At 52.4% G+C, this 18885-nt stretch overlaps 1 protein-coding gene across 1 annotated transcript in view; it reads left to right on the top strand.

The window, feature by feature from the left end:
• The first annotated feature begins 1919 nt into the window (after nt 1-1919).
• SLC8A2 (solute carrier family 8 member A2) overlaps nt 1920-18885 on the top strand; it is a 34434-nt gene continuing 17468 nt past the window's right edge. Inside the window, exons 1-3 of the mRNA XM_043899625.1 lie at nt 1920-2218; nt 6618-7311; nt 11706-12370. Coding sequence (XP_043755560.1) covers nt 6634-7311; nt 11706-12370 — 1343 coding nt within the window. The 5' untranslated portion in view covers nt 1920-2218; nt 6618-6633. The remainder of the gene's footprint in view (nt 2219-6617; nt 7312-11705; nt 12371-18885) is intronic.

Raw genomic sequence — 18885 nt, 5'->3', positions numbered from 1 at the left:
GGCACAGGAAGATTCCCTTGGAGAAGGGAATGGCTGCCCACTCCAGTATTCTTGCCTGGAGAATCCCATAGACAGAGCCTGGCGGGTTACGGTCCATGCAGTCACAAAGAGTTGAACAGGACTAACACTTTCACTCCTTTCATACCTTGTACCAGGGGTCAAAGTTAACACCCTAAAGAAAGCGATTGAATTTAGGTTCCCACTGGGGTGTCCTGAGATGAGCCCCAGGAAGACAGGACACAGGCTGCACTGGTCTGGAAAGGACTAGGGGTAGTCCTAATTGAAAAGCCCGAGAATGGGAGGGGGGCAACTTCCCTGATGGCCCAGTGGTTAAGAGTCTGCCTGCCAGGGGACATGGGTTCGATCCCTGGTCCAGGAACTAAGATGCCACAACTACAGCCACGTGCCACAACTATTGAGCTTATTCGCTCTAGAGCCCGTGCTCTGCAACAAGAGAGCTTGTGCACTTTGATGAAGACTCAGTGTATCCAAAAATATATAACAAAAGAAAATGCCAGGGGATTGTGGGACCCCGAGGCTGTAGGAATTGTCCCTCCTATGGCCACTTCCATGGCACCAGAGAAGGAACCCAGGCCTCCATCACAGGGATCAGAGGAGGGCGGGGATGACAGGAGAAATATTGCCAGGAATAGAACCCTGTCAGGAGGGTTGGGGACCCATTCCTGAGCAGGGGAGGGGAGGGGGGGCTGCTTCCTCCCTGGTGGTTTTTGAGGGGGAGACTCCTGCTTCCTGGTGGGGAGGGGCAGGCATTACGGTCATTCTGGCCATCTGTCCACCTCCTGCCGTGGAAGTCCACACGTCAGTCTGACCATCTGCACCGCCAGTGAAGACCAGGCTGGCTATCAGGCTGGCTGCCCTGTGGTGGGTCTTCGGGAGGCTGTAACCCCCCGATTCTTGGCCACCCCAGACTTCTCCTCACCTCCCAGAGCCCAAGCCCAAGCGTGGGAAATCCAGCAGGCAGCTGGAGCTGGGTCGTCTCTCCCTCCTGGCAGCGAGCCCAAGGGTGTTCAGCCAGGACGGGTGGCGGTGGGCATGGGCCACTGGCCAAAGCAGGGTTTGCCTCCTACTGCCTGTCTAGAACTCCTCTATCACCTCCTGTCCTGGGTGGGAGTGGACCCTAAGGTGGGATTGAGGGCTTTTAACTAGTGATGTTGTGGGTTCGTGAAGCCTGTGCATGGATGTGCACGTGTGTGTGTGTGTGTGTTCTCCATTTCAGGATTTGTGAGTTTGTGTTCCTGGCGCTGCCCAATCCTTTGCAACTCACTTCCTGACTTGCCAGCCCCTGAGTCTGGGACTGCGTGTCGTGTAGCAGTGAAGGGTAGAACCTGAAGGCACACTTTACCATTTTGTACCTCAGTTTCCCCATGTGTAAAATGGGACCAGTTGCATTTCCTTCACAGGGTCTTCAGGTGGGTCCATTATGTCAACACATGTCAAGCACTTACTATAAATGTTGTAACAACGTCTGGCACGCAATAAGGGCTGCATTGTTATTATTATTAATGGCTGCCTTTGTGGTTGTTTCTGGCTGGCTCTGTGAGGCTCTGCAGGCCCGGCATGTGAATTTGGATCTTGACTCTGGCTAAAAACATTCTTGCCCTCCCCCTCCAGTTCTGGGAGCCTGGAACTATTTGTAGCTCTTTCGCCTCTTTGGTCCTTGTATGGATCAGAGACTGTGTTGGTGGGGGGGTGGGGGGGTGCATCGTGGTGGATGCTACTGAATGACCCCCAGAGCCCCCCCCCCACAAACACACACACACACACATATATGCCGTCCGCCGCTGTCCATTACCTGTGGTGCTGAACGCAGAGGGTGGGTGGGAGGCTTGGGCAGCCTCATCCCCCCCCTTCCCCGCCCCTCCTCTCTGCAGGCCCCTCCCCTGCCTCCCGCGCCGGCCTCCCTCTCCCCGCCTCCTCCTCCTCCCCTGTCTCCCCGGCTCCTCCTCCGCCTTCCCTGCGCTCTCCCCCGGCCCCCCTCCTCCCTCTCCAGCCGACTCCCCCTCCCCCGTGTCCCTCCCCCTTCCTCCTCGCCTCTCCTCCCTCTATCCCCTCTCCCTCCCCTCCTCCCTAGCTCTCCCTCTCAGTCTCCAGCTCTTCTCTCCCTCTCACTCTCTCTCCCTCTCTCTCTCTATCGGGCGGAGTCGCCCACCACTGCCAATCCAGTGCTGGGGGAACCTGCTCTAGGCTGTAGCTGCAGGTAAGAGACCCCCAGTGAGGAGAGGGAGGGCTGGGGGGAAGGATGGTGCTGCCCCAGGTGGGTGGAGGGGGGCGTTCGAGGAGCCGCGTTTCCCTGGACTCCGTTATGGAGAGTAGGGGGCTGCGCATCCTGGGTCGCGGGTACCGGAGCCCGAACGCGGAGTCGGGGGCCACCACCAGCAGTCAACATCCTCAGCCCCTCCTGCGCTTCGGGCAGCGCGGCGGGCTGGGGAGGGGGTGCCTCCTCGGCACTGAGGGTGCAAACACCCCCGCCCCGTCTGGGGCAGCCCCCCGCCCCTCGCGTTCTCCGCCTCCGCCCCCGCCCTCCTGTGTCTGGGTCTCGCCTTTCCGTGCCTCCACACCCCTCAGTGGTCTCGGTCCTGCCGAGTCTGCCTGTCTCTCCGAGTCCCTGACTCCGTCGCACTCTCTGTCCATGCCCGGGTCTGGTCTGGCTTTCTGTTTCAGCCCTGGGTCTCTCCCTGCCTTCCTCTTTCGCCATCTCTGTGTTTCCCCGGGTCTCTTGTCTCTCTAGGGTCTCAGTCTCTCTCCTGGGTCTCTGTCTCTCTCCATCTCCGCGTGGGTCTTCCTGTCTCCCCCTTCCTCTCTCATCTCCATCTCTGTCTCCAGGCACCTGGCCCCTGTTCCTCTCTCTTTCCTCCCCTCTTCCTCTCCCTGGTTAACTCTGCCTCCTACACACCTTTGTCTCCGCCCCTGGCCAGGGGAGACCTGGAGGAAGAAGATCCCCCACCTCCCCCCGACTGCCGCCTCAGAGTGGGCTCGCCCGGGAGGCAAGGAGTCCCCCAAACTCCGCTCCCTTCCTCAGCCCAGCTCCCCCACGCCATCCTCCCAGCTGGCACCCACCCATCCCTCCCCTGAGCACAGAGCTCCTCTGCTTGCCGCTGCCTGATTTCTGGCATCCCGAGGCATTCTTGCAGCCTAACCTGTGCCCTCTGTGGTGGAGACCAAACTGGTCCTGTCTTCTGTCTGTCCTCCCATTTCTCTTCATATTGACTGGACGGCATCCCTCTTGTCGTCTCACTTCTGTACCTCTTTTGCCGTCCGTCCATTTCGTGACTCATTCATTCTTTGGACAATTACCGAGCCCCTTTCACTCTCCAGGCAGAGCAGTAAAAGGTCCTGGGTCGGGCCAGGCCAGTCCTTCCTGCAGTCTTGCCTCCATGCCTCTCCTGGTGTGCCGGCCCCAGACCTGTCTTCTAGGGAAAGTGGAGCTCAGAAGCTTCTCCGCTGCCCCTTGGGGGCCCTGGAAAGGGCCCTTCTGAGTCTCGAGGTCCCTGGTTGATAGATACATCCTCTTCTTTCCTGTTGGGAAGGGGACCCCAGAGGAGGTAGGCGAGATGAGAGGTGTGGGGCTGAACCTGTAGCCCATGCTGTGATGGGATGAGGCCCTCAAGTGAGTGCCCATGACGGGCTCTGGGTGGGTTAAATCGAGCACAGGTTAGGAGCCGCAGGCCTCTGTCCTGCCCATGACTTGAAGCTTCGCGACTTGACCAAGCCCTTTGCCCCTCCCGGTGTCAGTTTACCGATGGATGTATTACACAGCCTGAACACCAAGACTGCGTGTGTCTGTGTGGGATCCCCCAGCCGGGACAGTGTGCAGGGGCGTGGGCGGGGGGAGCCTGGCTCACTCAGGGGCAGGAAGCGGGCATGTTTAGAAGGCCGTGTCCCCACCGAGGGACAGGCAGCAGGCACCCCCTGCCCCTGCCCTGAGCACAGTTCAGGACCACCACCCACTGCTTACCGACAAGAGGGGGTCCTACCTGGCCTGCCAGCCTGACCTCCCCACCCCGCTCAAGCTTGCAGTCCCCATCCTACAGATGAGGTCTCTGAGGCCCCGAGATGGGGGCGAGGCAGAACTGGGGCACTCCCCACTGACCCAGCTGGCCACCGGCCCACGAGGGAGGGGAGAGACAGCCCCAGGGACAGACGATGCCCGCCAGCTGCCCTCCGGAATCCCACCCTGGCCTCCATCCGATCCTTTTGCCCCTGGATACCCAGCTTAGGTTTCAGGGCAGCTGGGGGAACGAGAGAGGCAGAGGCAGGAGTCTGATGAAGAAGCAGCCCAGCTGTCCCCAGTGACAGGGCTCAGACCTCTTGGTGGTTCATCACACAAACATTTATCCAGTGCTTTCTCTCCCTGACCGCTCCTCTCCTAAGGCTGCAGGAGAGGAAACCAGGTGTTGCGGGAAAAAAGCCATGGAACCAGGCTGCTTTGCCTAGCTTCGGGGCAAGGAGGGCGGGTGTCAGAACACCCACTGGCTGACCCTGGTTTCCCCTGAGGACCAAGGCGGAAGGGACAGGTGGTTGGATGCGAGGCAGAACTTCCCAGGCCGTGGCCCTTCCCTGAGTGAAGGGGTGAGAGGCTATGGATGAATTCTTGACTCCCAAGTGGCCCTGGGTTCTCCTGAAAACTAGGAGGTGATGAGGAGGGAGGGAGAAGAGAGCATGAGTCTTTGCTTTGGATCCTGGTGGGTTTGTAATTATGCCTAAGTTGTTGCTAATTAGGGGCTGCTAATTAGACATATCATTATGGGCCTTGCCGAGGGGGTAATTGTGCGGTGGCCCTTTAAGAATCACCCCTCTACCCCGCCTACGCTCGCACACACACACACACACACACACACACACACACACACACACACACACACACACACACACACACACACACACACACACACACTCTCTCACTCCTTCTCAGGGAAGTTCTGCCAACATTCTGCCTCCCTCCCCCGGCCCTCAGTCGTGAGGACGCCCGTGTGCGTTGGGGGCAGGCTGTGAGCTAGACTCTGAGAAGAACTTTTTCAGATAGAAATGGACGTTATGGGAGACCCGAGGCTGGTGGCCAGGAGAAGGGTCAGGGAGTAGGCAGCCCTGAGGATCCCTCCCTTCCTTTCTGAGTCCTGTTTTATAGGCTACTCGGTTACCATGGCAACACAAGAGCAGGGTGGGGGAGTTGGAAGTCAGGACCACTTTTGGAGAGAGAAACTGGGAGCCACAGAATGACTGCTGGGCGTCACTGGACAAGTTACTAAGCCTCTCTGAGCCTTGGTCAGCTCACCTGTGAGATGGCTGGGGACTCCCCAAAGTGGGAGGGCGTCATTTTGAACAGAGTGGTCAGGGAAGGTGACATCTTAGTGGAGAGCTGAAGGGGGAGAGGGAGAGGATATGCTGGGAAGTGTGTCCCAGGAAGGAGGAGCAACAGGTGCAAAGGCCCTGAGTCAAGAACTTGTCCGAAGAACAGGGAAGAGAGTGTGTCTGAGGCCAAGTGAGGGAGGGGGAGAGGGAGAGAAATGAGGCCAGAAAGAGAACGAGATCAGATTGTGCGAGACCTTATGAACCAGGGAAGGGACTTTGGTGTTTGGAGTGAGACCGGAGCCGTGGGGTGGGGAGGGCAGTTCTGATGAGATAGAAGGATGTGAAATGATTTGCATTTTTAAAGGACACCTAGACACACAGACATAGCCACTCAAGCCCAGGACCAGAGGCAGGAAGATAAGCATTGATCCCATACCCACAAATGGGGCAAAAAACCCAACCTGGGGGCCACAATGTCACAGCTTCTAAGGAATCTTCCACCTCCCAGAGGCCCAGGGACACTGGAGAGAGACACGTGCTAGCATTGCGGGGCAGAATGTGAGTGAGAGACCCGCCAGCAGCCCCTCCCCAGCCCTACCTGAGACGGAAAAACAAAGAAGCACCTCTACAGCCCAAATCCCAAGCAGGAGCCCTCCAAGCACCAAACTGGAAAACACAGGACTCACTGAATGAATTGAGGGCACCCCCCAGCACCTTGCCTCACCCACAGACTTATTCACTCTGCATCCTTCTGGGCCTGGCTTCACTCTTCCATGATATGCCTGTGAGCTTCATCTGCAATGTTGGGTGTCTCAGTTGCCCACTCCCTTTTCAGTGCTGTATAATATTCCACTGTGTGCCTCTTCTGCCCTTTACTTCTCCATGTTCTTGCCGATAGGCACCCAGCTTGTTTCAAGTTTTATTATCAATGAAGCTGCTATGAACACTTGTGTATGGGTCTTTCATGGAACACTTGACTTATTTCCCTGGGTACATTCTGGGAGTGGAATTGCTGAGTCCTGGGATACGTGATGTCAACTGTAGTTTCTCATAGAGGCTACATGTCCATCAGCAGCACATGATGTCTTTATCTTTCTGTGTCTTTCTTGATCTCTGCCTAGCACAGAGAGAGTGTCTGTTTGTGTCCCTGTCTCTGAATCTCTGTCTCTGTCTCTCCTGGTCTCTCTCATCCCTCTGTTAGTCCCCAGCTTCTCCCCCATTCTCCGCCTGCAACAAGCCCTGACTCCTGCGCAAGAGGGAGGAGGGGTTTGCTCCCCTCACCCAGACTTCCTCCTCCTCCCCCACAGGACCCTGTCCCCCTCCATGGCTCCCCTGGCCTTGGTGGGGTTCGCACTCCTGCTGGGGACTCCGCCATGCTCAGGGGCGGCCACCCCGACCCCCTCCCTGCCACCGCCCCCAGCCAATGACAGCGATGCCAGCGGTGCAGGGGGCTGCCAGGGCTCCAACCGCTGCCAGCCGGGGGTCCTGCTGCCCGTCTGGGAGCCCGATGACCCGTCGCTGGGGGACAAAGCAGCCCGGGCTGTGGTCTACTTTGTGGCCATGGTCTACATGTTCCTGGGCGTGTCCATCATCGCCGACCGCTTCATGGCCTCCATCGAGGTCATCACATCCAAGGAGAAGGAGATCACCATCACCAAGGCCAACGGCGAGACCAGCGTGGGCACCGTCCGCATCTGGAATGAGACAGTGTCCAACCTGACCCTCATGGCCCTCGGCTCCTCGGCCCCAGAGATCCTGCTGTCCGTCATTGAGGTCTGCGGCCACAACTTCCAGGCGGGCGAGCTGGGCCCGGGCACCATCGTGGGCAGCGCTGCCTTCAACATGTTTGTGGTCATTGCCGTGTGCATCTATGTCATCCCAGCCGGCGAGAGCCGCAAGATCAAGCACCTGAGGGTCTTCTTTGTCACCGCCTCTTGGAGCATCTTCGCCTATGTCTGGCTTTATCTCATCCTGGCTGTCTTTTCCCCAGGTGTGGTCCAGGTGAGCAAGGACCCACGGACATTTCCTGAGTGCATGTATGTCTGCACAATCCAGAGGGGTGGCCTCTTGGGTTTGCAGAGTCAATGCCTGTAATTGCAGAAATGCATGCTGACATCTGAGAGGGCCACCAGGTATGGTTGTCCAGGTCGTGCACTGCACAAAGGCATTGGGCCAGAGAGGGCAAATTGGGGCTAGAGTCTGGGGGTACTCCCCAAGCCAGGTCTGGATGGCATTGCAAACTCTGGAAAGAGCTCATCCATGCAGAACCGGATGCCATTTTGTAATATGCCCATCTGGAAATGGCATCTTTGAACTCTCACAAGGGTGCCATGTGTGCTAACAGAGTCCTAGTGATCTGTGTAAGGCATACGACAGTCTAGTCAGGTATTTGCCAGGTATGGTCACGTGTTTTCCTATACTCCCTGCCTTTTGCATAATTTATTTCCACTTTTGCAATTAGACATCCCCCATTTGCATAATTCATTTTACAGTTGCAGAATCCAGCCCCGTGTTTTCTGACAGTGCTAATTGATTTGAGTAACTTGGTGCAGTTTGCATAGTTTACCCATGGACTTTGCATCTGCATAATCTAGCTTTGTATTTGCCAGATATGCAGTTGTGGTTTGCATAGTTCATTCATTATTAATAATCGATTTCTGATGTTGAGATAATTTATACCACTTCACTGTAATTCATACCCATATCCAGTCCAACCTAGGCATAAACCCATCCCACTGCAAAGACAACTTTGCATAATTTATTCCAATAGTGAGAAAAAATTCCAATCCACAGCTGCATAATTTACACCCACGTTCACATAATCACTTGCCTCTCATTTATCCAGTGTCTTAACGGGCCTATTGCTTAGTCTCCTTTAAAACGTTCGCCTAATTTATTTCCCACAACCCCACAATTGCTGCCTATATTTGCATAATTTATTCATGGGCCTGGCTTAATTCGCTCACACACATGCATAATTTATTTGAGGCTACCCAGGATTCCTTTATACAAGTGTATAATCTACTCAGACATATCTGTCAAGTTTTGCCAGCTATAGTTTCTTTCCAGGAAAGATCTAAAGTTAGAGGTATAAAAATTCTTTGCAGGTGTTATCTAGGCAGAAGGAAGGAATGAGAAAGCACAGTGAGGAAAAGAGGGAGGTGGAGCACCAGAAGACAGGGATGAGGGAGGAAGGGAGACAGTTACTGTGACTGACTCCTGACTGCGGTGCTGAGTTTCCTGGCTGCCAAGGTGAAAAGTACAGACGAGGCTTCACACGGTTCTCAGGCGCTATTTTAAAAAGGACATTATCCTGACTTGGGTTATCCAAATGGTCCATGACAAGGATTTACACCAAAACTGTGAAATGGGTTTTAGACATTGTGGGGAGGAGGTAGAATCGGGAGGGGGGAGGTTTCTCCTGAGAAGGAGCTGGCTCCAACACAGGGAAGACAGTGAAATGCCACAGGTCTGGGTGCAGAAGTGGTTCTGGAGGATCCCTTCTGGAGTAACATGAAGACCAGACTTCTGGAATGCTTTCACGAAATAACTGAAAGAATGGGCATGAGATCAAGATGATGCCAGTCTCTCCTAGATGTTGTGAATGGGGGCAGGGAGGAGATGGGTCTGGCTCGGGTTTTTCTCGGGAAGTGCTGTGTGACCTCAGGCAAAGCCCATACCCTCTGGGCCTCAGTTTACACATCTGAACTATAGAAGGAGTTAGACTAGACCATTGGTTCTTCTTCTTTTAAATAGTTTTATATGTTGGCTGCACTGGGTCTTCATTGCTGCAGGGGCTTTTCTTTAATTGCACAGAAATGGGGGCTACTCTCTAGTTGCAGTGGGTGGACTCCTCAATGCGGTGGCTTCTCTTGTTGCAGAGCACAGGCTCTAGAGCACAGATTCAATAGTTGTGGTGCATGGGCTTAGTTGCTGTGAGGCATGTGGGATCTTCCTGGACCAGGGATCGAACCCATGTCTCCTACACTGGCAGGCAGATTCTTTACCACAGAGCCACCAGGGAAGCCCTTCTTCTTCAAATGAGGTTCTCTTTTTTAATTTCTGATTTTAGCAAGGTCCTCTTTTTTTAAATTAATTAATTTGACTACAGCACTCGGGATCTTTAGTCGCAGCATTTGAACTCTTAGTTGTGGCATCTGGGCTCTAGTTCCCTGAACTGGAATTGAATCCAGGCCCCCCTGCATTGGGAGTGCAGTCTTAGCCCCTGGACCAACAGTGGGTGCCCTCGAAGGCAGATGTGAATCTACTAGAATCACCTTTTGTTTACCTGCAGGGAAGAAAGCAGATCTTAGGTGTTGGAGATCTCGCTTCTGATTAAGAGAGAATCGCCCACAGCATAGACACTGGCCAGTTCAATGAGCGCAAGGCAAGAGTTCACTTTACAGCTTGCGTGGAAAATTCAGTTTCTTTTCACAAACCTGCTGGTGGCTTTGTGTGGTTGTACTATTTCCAACTCCTGCTTTTTCTCTGAACCAGCAGTAAACATAGCGACAAGGGGCTGTAAGCAATGAGAGCTTAGAGATATTTTCCCTACCAGGCTCATTTTAAAGATACCTTTGGGGCCATCCGATTTGTAAATGCTCTTTAATCTTTTCTTCCTTATCTTTAATGAGAGAGGTAACATATGCATCTTTACATGGATATTTCAAGGAGAACTCTCAGGTATTGGTGGATGTTTCCTATATGTGCCTTCTGCCAGACCATGGGCAGACTGAGCCCCAGAGTGTAAAGAGCTCAAGATAACAGTAATATAATGACAGTATTATAACAGTAGTAATAGTGCATGTGGGCTCAGTCGTGTCTGACTCTTTGTGACCCTATGCATTGTAGCCGGCCAGGCTCCTCTGTCCATGGGATTCTCCAGGCAAGAATACCGGGGTGGGTTGCCATGGCCTCCTCCAGGGGATCTTCCTGAGCTAGGGATCGAACCGCAGTCTCCTGCATTGGAGGCGGACTCTCTACCACTGAGCCACCTAGGAAGCCCACTAGTAACAACAATCACGTTAATTTCACATTTTGTGTACCTTCCATGTGTCAGTAACTGACAAGGCTGAGTGCTAGGGGTGCATGAGCTCATTCAGTCTTGGGATGTCCTCATTTTACACACAAGAGGCTGGGCCAGGCATCCCTCTTCTAGAACCGGGATCTAAACTCAGCCTTGCCCTGTCTCTCTGGGGAGGTAGCATGTAAACATGAGAACTTGCTTTATGAGGCTGTCAGACGGTGAGCCAAACTTGTGCCTCTTTTAGAGTCAGAGTCCAATCCCTAAAGGCCAGACAAATCCTAAGGAAGGAGAATCTGGCAAAGGCTGTATCACTGGTGGGGGGGAGTTGGGGGAAAGGAATAGGGGATTTGGGGACCTGAGCAGAGAGCAGACCCTGGGTGATGGGTGGAGTTTGGAGAAGTGGAGGCATCTCGGGTGAGGAGGGGCAGAGGGAAAATGAGGTGGGAGAAAAAAGACAGAGAGAGAGAGAGACCAGCACTGCCCCGGACAGGGGCTGGGGCCACAAGGTGGGGCGTGTCCCTGACTTGGTGGTGGCTGAGGATGTCTGTGTTTTTTGCACTTGAGCAGCTGGCTGTGGTTCTTAGTGTGACAAACGGTGGATGGATGGGCAGATGCAACCAATGGAGAGACAAAAATGGTGAGGGAAGGAGAGACATAAAGACATAAAGAGAGAAGGCAGGGGCACTGAGAAGAATCTCATAGGAGAGAGAGGTAGATATCTCAAAAAGATATAAAAGACAATGGAGACAAAGAGACAGGGGGACACCAGAGACACCAGAAAGGAAGAAACAGAGGAGGAAAGACAGAAAACCAACTGACATAAGGACCTCTCTGGCGGTCCAGTGGCTAAGACGCCCAGCTCCGCAGTGCAGGCGGCCTGGGTTTGATCCCTGGTCAGGGAACTAGATCCCGCATGCTGCAACTAAGACCCGGTGCAGCCAAATAAATAAATATTAGTTATAAACAAATAAATAGCTCTACAGCTTAAACAAACAAACAACAAGCCAGCTGACATAGAGAATCAGACTGGAAGCAGGGAGAAAAGGAGATAAGAACCAACCTAGCCAGAGAGATGGGGGAGGGCAGGGAGACGCAGAGACGAGAGCCAGGGAGAGGGAGACTCAGAGGGGAGAGACACAGATGGAAGGAGAGACAGAGACACAGAGAAACGGGGAGAGGCAGAGATGAAGAGAGACAGGAGCGAGACAGAGAGAGGAGGCAGAGACAGCCAGAGGGCCAGACGGGGAGAGATTCAGAAGAAGGAGCTCTGGGGAGGGCAGGGACCCCGCGCTGGGGAGGGCGGCGGCGGGCGGGCCGCGAGCGCGCCCCCTGCCGGCGCGGCGGTCCTGACCCGCGCGGCCGCCCGCAGGTGTGGGAGGCGCTGCTGACCCTCGTCTTCTTCCCGGTGTGCGTGGTGTTCGCCTGGATGGCCGACAAGCGGCTGCTCTTCTACAAGTACGTGTACAAGCGCTACCGCACCGACCCGCGCAGCGGCATCATCATCGGCGCCGAGGGCGACCCCCCCAAGAGCATCGAGCTGGACGGCACGTTCGTGGGCGCCGAGGTGCCGGGCGAGGTGGGCGGCCTGGGCCCGGGCCCTGCCGAGGCCCGCGAGCTGGACGCCAGCCGCCGCGAGGTCATCCAGATCCTCAAGGACTTGAAGCAGAAGCACCCGGACAAGGAGCTGGAGCAGCTGGTGGGCATCGCCAACTACTACGCGCTGCTCCACCAGCAGAAGAGCCGCGCCTTCTACCGCATCCAGGCCACGCGGCTGATGACCGGCGCGGGCAACGTGCTGCGGCGGCACGCGGTGGACGCCTCGCGCAGGGCCACCGCGGCCGACGGCCCCGGCGAGGACGAGGACGACGGCGCCAGCCGCATCTTCTTCGAGCCCAGCCTGTACCACTGCCTGGAGAACTGCGGCTCCGTGCTGCTGTCCGTCACCTGCCAGGGCGGCGAGGGCAACAGCACCTTCTACGTGGACTACCGCACGGAGGACGGCTCCGCCAAGGCCGGCTCGGACTACGAGTACAGGTGGGTCCCCTGGGGGTGGGTGGGCAGGGAGGGCTCGCTGTCTGCGGGTCACAGGCTCCGCCGTCCAGTGGCCTCCAGGCTCCTCGGTCTCCTGGCTGCGTCTGGCGCCCGTCCTTACTTTGCAATGGGCAGACTTGCTGGATTCATTCATTCATTCATTCATTCCTGGGAGTCTACTTTGTACCAGGTACTATTCTAGACATTTGGCACAGGCTGCTGGACAAGATGGACAGTGTGGCTGTCCGCTGACCACCGGCTGCTGCTCCCAGGTCCATGATACACCTGTGCCTTCTTGGGCTTGAGGCTGCTCTGTGTTCCTTATTATAGCTCCATGATGTGTTTCATCACCTGATAGAACCAGTGACCCACCCACCATGCCACTATTGAAGTGAAAAAAAAAAAAAATTTTTTTTAATGGTTTTTTTTTTTTTTTTTTTTTGGTTGCTCTTGGTCTTTGTTGCTTTTGCAGGCACTTTCTCTAGTTGCGGCTCACAGGAGCTACTCTTGGCTGCGGTGCGCGGGCTTCTCATTGTGGTGGCTTCTCTTCTTGTGGAGCACGGGCTCTAGGCACTCAGACTTCAGTAGTTGCAGCTCGAAGGCTCAGTAGTTGTGGCACACAGGCTTGGTTGCTCCGGGGCGTGTGGCGTCTTCCTGAACCAGGGACGAAACTCGTGTCCCCGGCCTTGGCAGGCGCATTCTTACCCACTGCACCACCAGGGAAGTCCTAGAAATGTTTATTGATCACCTACTACATGTGCCAGGGGTATACCTCAGTGAACAAGACGGCTAAGGTCCCTACCCTCAAGTTGCAATAAGGTTATAAACTATGAAACATACAAAAACATCAGGTGATGGCGAGTGCTATGGGGGAAACGAAGTGGGATAAAGAGGAGAGAGATGGTGTCCACATTGTCTCTGGGCCGTTGGTTCCACCCACCTTCTGAACCCCCCTGTCCCTCACTGCCAGTCCCTCTCCTCACCCCTCTTTGAGCAGAACTGTGACCTTATCCAGTAATTCCTACTATGCACCTACTAGGTGCCAGAGGCTTTTTTTTTTTTTTTGCCAGAGGCTTTTTAAAATTTTTTTGTTGAAATGTTGATTTACAATGTTGTGTTCACTTCTGCTGTATAGCAAAGTGATTCAGTTATCCATATACATATTCTTTTTCATACACTTTTCCATTACAGTTATCATAGGACGTTGGATATAGTTCCCTATGCTATACAGTAGGACCTTGTTGTTTATCCATCTGACATCCAGATTTTTTTTTAAGGGCTCAACAGAGAAGAGTAAATAAGGTAGATAACTTCTGTGTCCTCATGGGGCCACAAAATTGTTTATGTACTTGTGCAGTAGATCTGTCTGTACCACACTCTTTCAAGAATTATAGGTTTGCAGTGTGTTTTGTTAACTGATGTGCAAGTCTGCCATTCAGTTCAGTTCAGTTCAGTCGCTCAGTCATGTCCAACTCTTTGCGACCCCGTGGACTGTAGCCAGGCCTCCCTGTTCATCACCAACCCCTGTAGTTTACTCAAACTCATGTCCATTGAGTCAATGATGCCATCCAGCCATTTCACCCTCTGTCGTCCCCTTCTCCTCCTGCCTTCAATCTTTCCCAGCATCAGGGTCTTTTCAAATGAGTCAGTTCTTCACATCAGGTGGCCAAAGTATTGGAGTTTCAGCTTCAGCATCAGTTCTTCCAATGAATATTCAAGACTGATTTCCTTTAGGGTGGATTGGTTGGATCTCCTTGCAATCTAGGAGATTCTCAAGAGTCTTCTCCAACACCACAGTTCAAAAGCATCAATTCTTCGGCGCTCAGCTTTCTTTATAGTCCAACTCTCACATCCATACATGACTACTGGAAAAACAATAGCTCTGACTAGAGAGACCTTTGTTGGCAAAGTGATGTCTCTGCTTTTTAATATGCTGTCTAAGTTGGTCATAACTTTTCTTCCAAGGAGCAAGCGTCTTTTAATTTCATGGCTGCAGTCACCATCTGCAGTGATTTTGGATCCCCCCAAAAAATAAAGTTTCTCACTGTTTCCATTGTTTCCCCATCTATTTGCCATAAAGTGATGGGACCAGATGCCATGATCTTAATTTTCTGAATGTTGAGTTTTAAGCCAACTTTTTCACTCTCCTCTTCCACTTTCATCAAGAAGCTCTTTAGTTCTTTGCTTTCTGCCGTAAGGGTGGTGTCATCTGCATATCTGAGGTTATTGATATTTCTCCCGGCAATCTTGATTCCAGCTTGTGCTTCATCCAGCCCAGCTTCCATGATCCCCTGTAATAATAACATGTACCATGTGTCTTTTCTGTGCCAGAAATGAATCTGGGCAATGGAGACCAGCAGTAAATGAAAGACGTAGAAATCCCTGCCTGCTCTAATGCAGCTGACAGTCTCTTGGGAAAGACAGGCCATTAGAAAGTGTACATTCAATGTATTAAAATATCAGGGGGTGGTGAGAAGAGTGAAGAAAAAAATACAGCAGGATGCAGGAGAGAGCGTTGATAGCTGAGCTTCTCATAGGTTCCACTTATTAAGTTAAAACTGTTCACACATCTTTGTTCTGTCATCCCATAGCATGGGACCCATTTGGCCACCCATGACCTCCTCCCTCCATCCTTCCCCTTCATCCCACATCTCCAGCCTCATTCGACTGAAGAGAAGGCATTCACCATGTGAGGGCCTGCTGTCAGTCAGCCTCTTCATACTTCCACTCCTACCCACACCTCTGGTCCACATTGCCCTCATCAAAACCCCAAGCCTTTGCAAAAGGAAGTGAGTACAGGTATCACTTGCTGGGATCAGAGGCTGCCTTCTCACCTGCAAATGACCTCGGGGAGGAGATGTTTGAAATGAAGGAGTAAATGTTGCTCAGTGGTGAAGCCAGAGCTAGGAAGAGTTGACACCTTCCCATATGTCTCTGCTCTCCCAACCCAGTTGATATTCACAGGCCTGGCATCACTTATCAAGGCAGCTTAGGTCTAGGACTGGGAGGGAGGGCACCTAAGTTCCAGCCCAAGCTTAGCCCTGCCCCCTATTCCTTGGGTAAGTTCCTGCCTCAGTCTGGGCAAGTAGGGCTGTCATGTACAGTTGTTGAGGTTGTGCACTGTGAAAGAGCAACATGTCTAAGGAAGTGCTATTCACACAGTGGACATTGTAGATTTCTGTGTCTATGATGACAGTTCCAGATTCATGGAGAGTGTCTTGAAGAAGCGATACCTTTTTCTGACTTGCCCGCAGGCATCACTAAGCTAGGGTGGTCCTATGGTGTTTTAGTTTCTCCAAATTAGTAATGACCTCTGTGACCCCCAAATGGCACAGCTCTTCTAAGATTCTGAGATTTAAGCCTCTATAATCCTAACACGCTAAGGGTCGAAGGTTTTAAGATGTCAGGATTCCCAGGTTTTAGTATTCTAATCTGTACCCCAGCCCATCTCTGATCTGATGGTCCTAAGATTTTAATCTTCTCAGATTTTGTGCATCCAGTGTTGGAATATGAGTCCTGGGAACCTAGCTTTCTATGATTCTGATACCTGGTTTCTAAAATCCCCATGTTATTTTTCTCCCCAGCTTTTTATTTTGAAAAATTTCACACCTACAGAAGGGCTGCAAATAGATAGTCTAGCGAACCTTCATATAACCTCCACACAGATATTTGCCAATTGTACCTATTTTGTCCTGTGGGCATTCACGCTCTTCAATATATAATAATAGATTTTTTGAGGTGCTACTTTACTTTTTAAATGTTTAGTTTAGATATGAGTATAGTTGATTTACAGTGTTGTGTTGGTTGTGGCTGTGCAGCAAAGTGACTCAGTTATACATTTGCGTATATCCATTCTCTTTCAGATTCTTTCCCATATAAGTGATTACAGAATATTGAGTTCCCTGGGCTATACAGTAGGTCCTTGTTGATTATCTCTTTTATATATAGTAGTGTGTCTACATTGATCCCAAACCCCTAATTTATCCCTCCACCCTCCCCCACCTCTCCCCTTTGTTAACCATAAATTTGTTCTTGAAAAAAATATAATAATAATGGTGGCACTTTATTAGAGTGAGGTGCAGACAGCATGACCATTCACCCATCAACAGAAGCATGCATCTGCTAAGAATGACATACTTCCACATCATCCCAACACACTGATCACACTCAGGACATTTAAGATTGAGTCAATATTATGACCCAATCTACAGTCCATGCTTGCATGTCCCCGGGCATCCTTGTCTCACCCTTTATAGCTGTGTTTTCACTCCCTCCCCCTCTTCCCATCTGATCCAGAAACCACCTGGCATATTTGGTTGTCATGTCTCTTTCGCCTTCTTCAATCTGGATCACTCCCTCAGTCTTTCCGTGACTTTGGTGACGCCAACACTTTGGTCTGCATTTTTCTTTTGACTGCGCCATGTGGCATGTGGGATCTTAGTTCCCCAACCAGGGACCGAACCCACACCGACAGCATTGGAAGCATCGAGTCTTAACTACTGGACCACCAGGGAAGTCCCACTCCAATACTTTGGAAAATGATAGGCCACTTACTAGAACAATCTTCAGTGTGGCTTTGTCTAATATTTCCTCGTGATTCGATTCAGGTGATGCACTTTGGCAGGAATCCAAATGTCCTCGGGGCATCATGCCAGAAGGCACATGATGCCCGTGTGTCCTATTACGGACAATGTCCAGTTCCCCTGTATTAACTCAATCCTTATAACACTACCACGAGGAAGACCGGGTTACTAACTCCATTTTACAGATGAGGAAACTGAGGCTCAGAGTGCTTCTGAGTCCTAACTGCCCGAGATCACATGGCTGGCACAGGCAGCTTGGAGCAGGTTGGCCTGCCTCAGCCACCATGGACAGCGCCCTCTGAGCTGAGGGCTGTAGCCACGGGAAGCTCTTATTCCCTCCATCCAGGTCTTGTCATACAGTTCTATCCCTGCCAGAACCCTGGGGTCTCTCTACCTCTCCCACAGAGGAAGGGAGGGGTAAATGACAGATTTTTGACATTCATTAACGCCCCAGAGTCATCACTGTCCCACCCAAGTTTCACCCTGATGAACGTCTTGGCCTCATTCCCTCCCCCAGCCCATTATAGAGCATCTTGCTTGTGCTTTAGAAACTTACACAGCCAACACTCTTAAAACTAAGCCAGTTGATGTCCTTCCTCTCCTCGGAGGCCTCTATGGCTCTCCTCTAACTGCAGTAAAAGGCAAAGTCTTCACCGTGGCTCACCAAGGCCCCATGACATCTTCTCCTGTTCCCTTGGTCACCCTATCTCCCACCCTCTCTCTCCCTGCTCCCCTGGATGCGGCCACACTGGTGTCTGTGATCTTCCTCAAGCACTCCTGCCCACTGCTGCCTCAGGACATTTGCACTGGCTGTTCCCGTTACAGGAACAGTCTTCTCCAGATCTCCTCCACATGGCTCCCTCCCTGAGGTCTCTGCTCAGATGGCACCCCCACCCCCAGACAAGCTTTCCCTGACCACTTTCACACAGCTCCTTCTTTGCACTCTCTACCCTTGTTCCTTTATTTTCTCCACACAGCATCATCACTACCTGACTTTATATGTTTTATAACTCGTCTCCTGCCCCGGAACAGAAGCTCTACCAGGGCAAAGATTCTTCTCTGATCTGGTTTTGCTGCTGTTTCCCCAACACTAAGAACAGTGCCTGGCACATATCATCTGCTCAATACCTATATCTTGAGTGAGTGGACTGTAATTAAATCCCGAGATGTGTAAGTGCCACTGTGATAAGGCTCTGCCATGGGGCTGTTCCCCGTGTTCCCAGCACTGCTGTTCCCGTGTTCCCACACTGAAAGCATGTGTTGAATGACTGAATGATGCCAAGTTAAAGACTGTGGATTTTCTCCTGGGTATATCTAGGAGCACAGAATGGTTTTTATGGGAAGTATGACAATGTCAGTTGTGGGCCCTATGTCCCTGTTACTCCAAGTATGGTCCATGTTGCAGAATCATTCGGGTACTTTGGGCGCTAAGTAGAAATGCAGAGCCTTGATATCCAGGAGCTACTGAACCACAATCTGCATTTTAACAAGATGTCCCAGGGAATTCCTGTAGACACTGAGATTCAAGAAGCATGGCTGTGAAACACTCCAAACTCCCTCTCCACCCTGACTTTGCATGTCCTGTTCCCTCTGCCAGGAAGTCTCCTGCCCACTAAATCTTCTCCCATGAAGCCTGCCTTGATCTCACCTTCATCACCTGTTTAATGTCCCTCCCGGCCACTACTCCTGATGAGTTCCATGGTGGGAGGGAACCCCTCCATGGTTCTTGTTCTCCCCTCTGCATCTCCTGCTCAGGAAAAGCCCACCTTCATTCACCCTCGGTATTGTTTGTTTCACGTCTGTCCACCATTATCCTTGTAAGTTCTTCCGGTGGTGCGGCCCCCTACTCCAGGAAGCCCACCCTGACCCCCCCCCACCCCGGCCCACAGCCCTGAAAGCGACTTCACCCCTCTCTCTCCCCCTCCTCCACCGCAG

This window comes from Cervus elaphus, chromosome 4, assembly GCF_910594005.1.
Source record: "Cervus elaphus chromosome 4, mCerEla1.1, whole genome shotgun sequence".
Classification (NCBI taxonomy): Eukaryota; Metazoa; Chordata; class Mammalia; order Artiodactyla; family Cervidae; genus Cervus; species Cervus elaphus.
The sequence above is the reverse complement of the archived record's forward strand: the minus strand, read 5'-3'. Positions and strand labels throughout refer to the sequence as shown.